General features: G+C 37.4%; 1 protein-coding gene across 4 annotated transcripts in view; it reads right to left on the bottom strand.

Moving 5' to 3' along the window:
- Positions 1-1,575: 1,575 nt before the first annotated feature.
- Positions 1,576-8,618, bottom strand: part of LOC107813361 (ADP-ribosylation factor GTPase-activating protein AGD2) — a 34,429-nt gene continuing 27,386 nt past the window's right edge. For 2 of the 4 annotated variants that reach the window (XM_075226897.1, XM_075226899.1), the window contains exons 15-20: positions 8,332-8,604; positions 6,025-6,063; positions 5,709-5,830; positions 5,273-5,360; positions 3,306-3,751; positions 1,576-2,039 (exon numbers count right to left, since the gene is read on the bottom strand). In XM_075226897.1, the coding sequence (XP_075082998.1) occupies positions 1,925-2,039; positions 3,306-3,751; positions 5,273-5,360; positions 5,709-5,830; positions 6,025-6,063; positions 8,332-8,604 (1,083 nt within the window). In that variant the 3' untranslated portion in view covers positions 1,576-1,924. The remainder of the gene's footprint in view (positions 2,040-3,305; positions 3,752-5,272; positions 5,361-5,708; positions 5,831-6,024; positions 6,064-8,331; positions 8,605-8,618) is intronic. The other 2 variants (XM_075226898.1, XM_075226900.1) reach the window with 1 other exon arrangement.

The raw sequence follows: 8,618 nt of genomic DNA, 5'->3' as shown, positions 1-8,618 counted from the left end.
CTTTATGGGAAATGCTTTGTGTTATATACTAATAAATATTTGAAGTCAAATAATTAATTAATATTTTAAAAAAGATGGGAGACAAAAACATCAGAATCTTATAGTAATACAGAAAGCCAATGTCTAAACTAAGCTTTATTTGGTTTTGATTTGAGGGCCCTAAATATATCATTTCGGACGGCAAAAGGCACAAAGTCTTGCATGATTTTATCTAGATCCCTTCTTAATTTTATTTTTGTCTTAATATCTAACACTATGGTAGTTCTTTTGTTCCATATTATTGAGTTAGGTGCATCTTGTCATCACTAATTGGACCATGACTTCTAGTCTTAATCGCTCTTACCTCCCCATCTGAAATTTGAATCTACGACCTAAAATAACTTTTGATCTACTAATCAAGCTCAACTACACCTCTAAATGGGCAAGAACCTATGTCGATGAGACTTAACAATTTATATATTTACAAAGAGAATTACTTTTATGACGAAGATTTTCTTTACTTGTATGATTAAAATGATTCGATTGATGATTTAGGATCTTCTGTATATAATCCTGCATAGTCTTGAACGTTATCAATTAACTTATGCAAGCAAAGTTCCTATTTTAATTGCTTCCACCCCGATTTGGATTTTTTGTTTCACGTTTCGAATGTAGAACTTGGTCATGTTTCTGCAAAAGAAATTTTTAATCGTTTGCACATCGTTTGAGTAAAAAATGAAATATCACATATACATAATGCAATCGAGTTGCGGGTTGTAACTCGTAGTGTTCCTCGGTACGGTATTTAGACATTTTAATTCGGTATTCGGTTTCTTAAAATGCTATACCAATACCGTACCTAATTAAAGTGAGTATAATTCGGTTTTTCTCCTTTCGATTTCAGTTTATTCGGTTCAGTAACTTCACTTTATTCGATTTGAATACTAACTAGTGCATAGAGTCAGACGATAATATTCTTAATTAAAGTACTCGAAACTACAAAACTAAAAAAAGTTTGTTGACAAAAGTTATATCCAAAACCAGCAACCAACCCAGAGAGAAAATTGTACATAAAAGAATAAATTTGATCAATAGAAATGTCTTATTACTTGCTTAGAATTAATTGATAAACTTAGAGAATAAAGGAAAGTAAAATTTTAGATTTCTTATAATTATGTTATAACTAATAATATGTGTATTGTATAATATAATATATATTTCGGTACGGTATCGGTATTTTGGTATTTTATTTTAAAATATCAAATACCATACCTAATACCAATTATTTTTTAAAACTTCAACCAAATACCATACCGAATACCAAATATCAAAATTTTCGATTTCGGTACGGTAATTCGATATTTACCAAATTATGCACAGCCCTACTAACTCGTGCCTGTTGATTGAAGTGCTACAAAAGTCGATGAGCATTTTATTGTCCACATAACTTAATAAATTAAATAAGATATGCAAAACAAAGTGCTTGTGTATTATTTAAACAACGTAATTATTTGAACTTAAAAGGAAAAAAATCAGAACAGGAGGGTTTAGAATTGATAGAAAACATTAGATGAAGATAGTAGCAGAACTTTCCAGTTCCTAAGAAATTGTAAAACTTTAGATTGACATACTTTACCAAAGAGAATCTGATGAAAAAACAAACTTCCAGTTCCTCTCAGGAAGGTTTACAGCTTTTTACTCTTAATATCTAGAATGGTTGTTTCAAAAACTAACAATGTGAAAAAAGGATCTGTGAACACTGCACTGGTTCTTGTTTTTTTCAGGAACTTCACCAAACATCGACAACGTAAACCGGAGAGAGGGAGAGACAAATTGAATTTCAAATAGTAGAGGAGAAAATAGTAAGCATTTATAGAAAAACATGCTTTACAATTTAAAGAAGTTGGAAGCTGAGGAGCTGCCAATTAAAAAAAAAATGCCCATTTCACTCACTCTTGGTAAGCAGGATAAATAACTCCTCATCTTTGATTCCACCCATCTCCATGGCCCTTTCCAGCACACTGAGTCCACCGTAATCCTTGATCGATGCACGGGCACCTCTGAAAACATACATGCCAGGCAAAGCATAAATATGAGACTCGGAAAAATTTAAGAGTTCGATATTTGGTTTACAAAGCATAAGCTCAACATCAAGTCATCAACCCCTTTGAAATTGGGAGCCACGAGTACTAGCAGTAACAAAAGAGAGTTAGTAGAGAATGTAAAATATCAAAAACTTTATGTCCTTTGGATGTGAACTTTCCCCCAGAGTATGAACTTATAGAAGTCGCTAAAGTACAACACAATTTCTTGAAATAAACCACTATGTGAAAAGCTACTTGGTATAGGCTGAGCTGGAAATACGCATGTCACTTCTGAGCTCCAATGAGGTCAACTTATCATGCTGTTATGACATAACATAGGCACTAGTACAGGATAATTTATTAGTTGGATACTTGAATTTTTCTAAGCTCAGAATAGTCAAAGTAGTAGATTTTTGTTAAAGTGCACATAAATTGCTCAATATGAACTTACTTACAATCAGAACTTTTCCTCCTAACCTTAAGATTACTGTGTCCCCCCTTATACCAAAGGAATGGTCATTCTTTATGTCAAGAGGCTAGATAGTGAAACATTATATGCATATAACCTAAATTTTCATGCTTATCAGCCATATCCTATCACCTGCATCTAGTGTGTTACTCACACATGTCTATCCTTGATATAAAGGCTATGGCAACTCTGACGCCTCGACATGCACCATGTCTAACAGCCATAGCCCAGTCCAACTAACATAGATGATTAGGAAGTCTATTTTCCAAAGAAGACTAGGATGTTAGAAAACTAGTGCTACGAAGTCGGTTGGCTGAAAGTAGTTGAACCAGAAAGCACCGTCAATCTTGCGTGCATTCGCCAATACTTTGTTTAGGTTAGACAACTTTACCACATTATGTCCAAGAAGGTACACAAGTTATTAGCATTAGATCTGAATTTAAAATGATATGTTCACGCATAGATGAATACAGCATAAGTATTATGGTTCCTTTTTAAAAACCAAGAGCAAAGGAACAAATGATGGAGGTAAGCATATAGTAACTAAAAGCAAGAAAGAGTATAATCTTGAATTCAGTTTAATGTGGAACCATGGAAGTCATCTTGTCATGAATTCAAATAATTTTAGCCAACTGTAAGAAAGAACTACAGATCTAAATGCTGAGAAAATGTAACCAAATTAAATATTGGGAGAACTAATAGAAATATATGTTGCTGAGAGGTCAGATTATCAACCATGCTACGTAAAAATGACTCTGAATTAAATATATCACCTTCTAAGCAAAAATTTTGCCAAGTGGTGTCTCCCCATGCAGATACAATGTTGTAGAGGAGTCCTTCCATGAAAATCACGCCTATTTATATCTGCACCAAATTGCAGAAGAAGCTCAAGCATCACTGGACTGTCACCGTTGCATGCTAGATGTAACAAAGAACATCCTTGACGGCAAAGCTTGATGTCCTGACAGCCTGCTGGGTTTTGATGTTTCTTTTTGGAATCATCAAAGCCTAGTTTTGAATCATTTTCATGGATTTCATGGTATATTTTAGCACCTTTGACCTCATCATAGGTAGTGTTGATTATATTCACATCTGACATTACAATAATTCGATAGACTTCCTTCACGTTATTACTCCTAACTGCTTCCCAGATGCCGGTGGCACGATTGTTGTTGTAAGGTGCAAGAGCTTCTTTATTCACAACCTGCTTTTCAACATACTGGACAACATGAAGCAAGTTAATATAGCAAATATTCATAGAAACTTTGCATACATTCTCATTTCTAGCAGCGATTGTTTTTTTTTTTTTTGATGTAGTAGTTAATAAAATAGGCATCAAGAAGATGCAAGAAGTACAACAGTGGGGTAAAGAGTCAGCTTTGATACAAAAAATGTTTAGCTAAAGCAAATAAGCTGACAAAATCCAAATTGTTAAGAGCTTTGATTTTTGATGATATACATTTTCTATATGGTTAATTGTAACTTGACTCAGATTTATCTCCATTAATTTTTACTCTAGTACAAGTATTTGTACTATAAAGACTAATATACTTTATATATGAACTGTCCGTGACGGAACTCTTATGATTGATCATCTTAGTTTGGTTAATGATACTAACTTAAAGAATTTCTGTTACAAATACTTCTAGTAACTTAACAAATTACTGTTACAAATATTTCTAGTAACAGTATCAAGCACAATGACATGAAATTTCCACTCTAGTTCAATCATTTGATGTGTTATGCAAAAAATAACACAGATGGATATGAACTACTAAATTCATTTCAAGTTTTAATGGTGAACTAAACAAAAATGTAATAGAGCAAAAACAATTAAACGAATATTTGGCCTGTGCTGGAAAGTGGGCCTAATGTCGGAGGACAGCCTTGTTCAGATAGATGATGTATGTCCAGGAACCTACATTCAGGGAAATGGAACAACGGTGGCACAGCATATAGCAGATCCAGGCTAAAGATTTGCAGCTACACTGAAGATATTGACGTGGAAAAGGATAGCAAAAGAACTAAAATGAGAATAGGAATGATGCTTATGGATTCAGAGCTAAAAATGAAATAGGCAGATCCCTCTTTAAGGAAGATAGAATAAGGTCTGAAAGATAAACTACAAACAAAGTAATAGCTGAGGAGATCAAGAAAAAGTATACAAGACGTGGTGGAACCAAATAGAAAAAACTTATAGAAGGCAATATTTTTTAAATTTTTTAAATTTATTTTTTTTAACTTTAAAATTATTTTAAAAACTAAAAAAATATAGAAGGCAATATTCTTCTTTTCTTTTTTAAAAAGGTAAGATTTATAGAAGGCAGTCTTCTTGACAAAATTAGAATTGAATACGAAGAACTTATAGCTATAATGGAAATATCAAGATTAATTTGGAAACAATCTAATGAATTTTCAGAATCTTATGAAGAAGATAACTGGGGAAGGTAGTTATTTGACTCAAGGCTACCTAGGTTGTTTCAAGAGGGTCATCACAAGTCTAAGGAGGTGTTGGATCCCATTTTATAGTTCATAGGGATTGGAGGGGCAAATGAATCTCCCAAAAGGGGTTTTGGGCATAACTCAAGCACCTAAACACATACTAAGGTATTTTTCACATGACTTCCTTTGAGATTATATCAAATCTCAGTAACTGTAAACAGAATTTTCAGGCTTAGCACAAGGGAAAAAATGTATGACATGGAGAAGGAAAGTCCTTAAAACATGCAAGAAAGTATACCTTTGCCAAAATGTACTTCTCCTTTTCATGAAAGCCATCTTTCGGGCTTGGCTTGGAAACAGATTGAATAGCATCAACATTTGTTGATCTGAACAAATTGATCATTCAACACGAGTTATACTAGTAAAACATAGTTTACAAATCATTAGAGCTAAATGCATGTAATATAATCCTGGCACGTGGGGACATTATCTACTTGTTTCTTACATTTGTTATCAAAAGATGAATTGTCCGACAATGTACTGAAATAGTAGATAGGGACATAGATAGTTCTGTTATCTGTAAAGCGGGAATTTTATGATCTTTCACATCTCTTAACATTTCTTTTCTTGACTGACTGGAGGACCTTTCACATTAAATCTGAACTCGAAGATCTACAGAAATTTATACCATGCAAGAATGCCTTTCTTGTATGTTATCAACTAAAGGAACATACCTGCCACTTGGAAGTAGAAGCAGCTCCTCCCACACCGAGTTACAGTAAGAATTACCCAATGTGCGAAAAAGATCCAAAATGGTAGGCTCCCAAACCCTGACATCTAACGTGATGGACCTGACCTGTAAATAATAAGTATCTCAAGAATAAATACAGGCCCATAGATCTTTCAATTTTTTTTGCAGCGACGGCAAAAACGGTATTAACTCAAAATACATTTCCAGAAAAGATTCAATAGCTACTAACAACAACAATAACAACCCAGTAAAATCCCACAAGTGGGGTATGGGGAGGGTAGAGTGTACGCAGACCTTACCCCTACCCCGAGGGAGTAGAGAAGCTGTTTCCGGAAGACCTTCGGTTCAAGAAGACGAAAAGAGAGACAATATATCAGTACTATCGACAAAAAACAAAATAAATGATGACAGCAACATAAGAATCAGAGAATAGATGCAAAACACTAACAATAATCCGTAGATAAGGTCCGGCACAAAGAAAAATAGTAGAATAGTGTGAACACAACATGACCACTAGCAGTCTAAGACAAAGCCCTATCAGACTAGCCTCACACTTGTACAAAGAAAACAATGTTCAACTACCTCCTAACCTACAACCCCAATGCTCGACTTTCACACCTTCCTATCAAGGGCCATGTTCTCGAAAATCTGAAGCCACGCCATGTCCTGTCTGATCACCTCTCCCCAATACTTCTTAGGCCGCCCTCTACCTCTCCTCGTACCCTTCAAAACCAACCGCTCACACCTCCTTACCGGGGCATCTGGGCTTCTCCTCCGTACGTGCCCGAACCATCTGAGCCTCGTTTCCCGCATCTTGTCATCCATAGGAGCTACGCCCACCTTCTTCCGAATAACTTCGTTCCTAATCTTATCCATCCTAGTATGCCCGCACATCCACCTCAACATCCTCATTTCTGGTACCTTCATCTTCTGGATGTGTGATTGCTTAATTAACCAACACTCAGCCCCATACAACATGGCCGGTCTAACCACCGCCCTATAAAACTTACCTTTGAGTGACAGAGGCACTTTCTTGTCACACAGTACTCCATATGCTAGTCTCCATTTCATCCACCTCACCCCTATACGGTGCGTAACATGCTCGTCTATCTCCTCATCCCCAGGATAACCGACCCAAGGTACTTGAAACTGCCACGCTTGAGGATGACCTGTGATTCAAGCCTCACTTCCGTGCACGCTTCCCTCGGCTCCGCGCCGAACTTGCACTCTAGGTATTCCGTCTTAGTTCTGCTCAACTTGAAACCCTTAGACTCAAGGGTCTGTCTCCAAACCCCCAACCTCTCGTTAACGCTGCCTCGCGTCTCATCGATCATATCAATGTCATCAGCGAATAACATACACCATGGCACTTCCCATTGAATGTGGCGTGTCAGTGCGTCCATAACCAATGCAAATAAGAACGGGCTGAGCGCAAATTCTTGATGTAACCCCATAACAACCGGAAAATGCTCTAAGTTGCCTCCCACTGTCCTAACCCGAGTCTTAGCTCCATCATACATGTCCTTAATCGCCCTAAAGGCAACCGGCACACCTTTAGCCTCCAAGTATCTCCAAAGAACCTCTCTAGGGATCTTGTCATACGCTTTCTCCATGTCAATAAACACCATGTGCAAATCCTTTTTGTTTCCCTATACTGCTCCACCAACCTCCTAATAAGGTAAATAGCTTCCCTAGTCGAACGACCCGGCGTGAACCCGAAATGGTTGTCGGATATAGACATCGTCCCCCTCACCCTCACTTATACCACCCTCTCCCAGACTTTCATAGTATGACTTAGTAATTTGATACCCCTATAATTGTTACAACTCTAGATATCACCTTTGTTCTTGTACAGTGGAACCATCATGCTCCACCTCCACTCATCCGGCATCCTCTTCGTCCTGAAAATAACATTGAACAGCCCAGTCAACCACTCCAAGTCTGCTCTACCCTACACTCCTCCAAAATTCTACCGGGATTTCGTCCGGCCTGATTGCTCTACCCCTACTCATCTTACGCATAGCCCCCACGACCTCCCTGACCTTAATGCGCCTGCAGTACCTAAAGTCTCGGTGCCTCTCGGAGTGCCCCAATTCACCTAGCATAATGTCCCGATCCCCCTCTTCATTCAGGAATTTATGAAAGTAAGTATGTCATCTCCTCTTAATATGCTCCTCTCCCATCAATACTCTACCGTCCTCGTCTTTGACCCCCCTCACCTGGTCCAGATCTCGAGCCTTCCTCTCTTTCGCCTTGGCCAGTCGGAATAACTTCTTCTCCCGGCCTTTGTCCCCCAGATCCTCGTACAGACGGCCAAATGCCGCAGTCTTAGCCTCCGTGACCGCCAACTTCGCCTCTTTCCTAGCTACCTTATACCTCTATATGTTCGTTCTCCTCTCATTCAATAGCTACTAACCTCCGGAACTAACAATGGATCATCATGAAAGTAATGCAAAAAATTATATTCGCAGATATACATGCATGTGGACCAGTAGAAAATTGAACAAACACCATGAACTAAAGTGGTCTATTTTTTGTTGCAAAAATAAGACGGATATTTGTACACAAAAGGAACAAAAGAAATTTCAGTATTGACAAATATGTACCTTTGAGATATGAACACCAAGGTTCCGATGAATTCCCGAGCATTCTATGCAAATTAAGATACCAAGATTTAGAGATGCCCAATCAGGTTCTAAAGCACCACAGTCAGCACACGTGTCATTTCCAGGAACTTCTCTGAGAATCCTAGAAACAGAATCGGCCTGATTGACTCTCATGGTAGCTAGTGCATTTTCGCCACTAACAGCCCCTTGAACATTTAAAGAAGCAGCATAGGTACCGTTGCTACTATCAACGTCATTTTTACTAGGATCAAACTGCAAAAACAAGA

This window comes from Nicotiana tabacum, chromosome 12 (genome assembly GCF_000715075.1).
Source record: "Nicotiana tabacum cultivar K326 chromosome 12, ASM71507v2, whole genome shotgun sequence".
Lineage (NCBI taxonomy): Eukaryota > Viridiplantae > Streptophyta > Magnoliopsida > Solanales > Solanaceae > Nicotiana > Nicotiana tabacum.
Note: the sequence above shows the minus strand (reverse complement) of the source record. Positions and strands in the feature narration are given on the sequence as shown.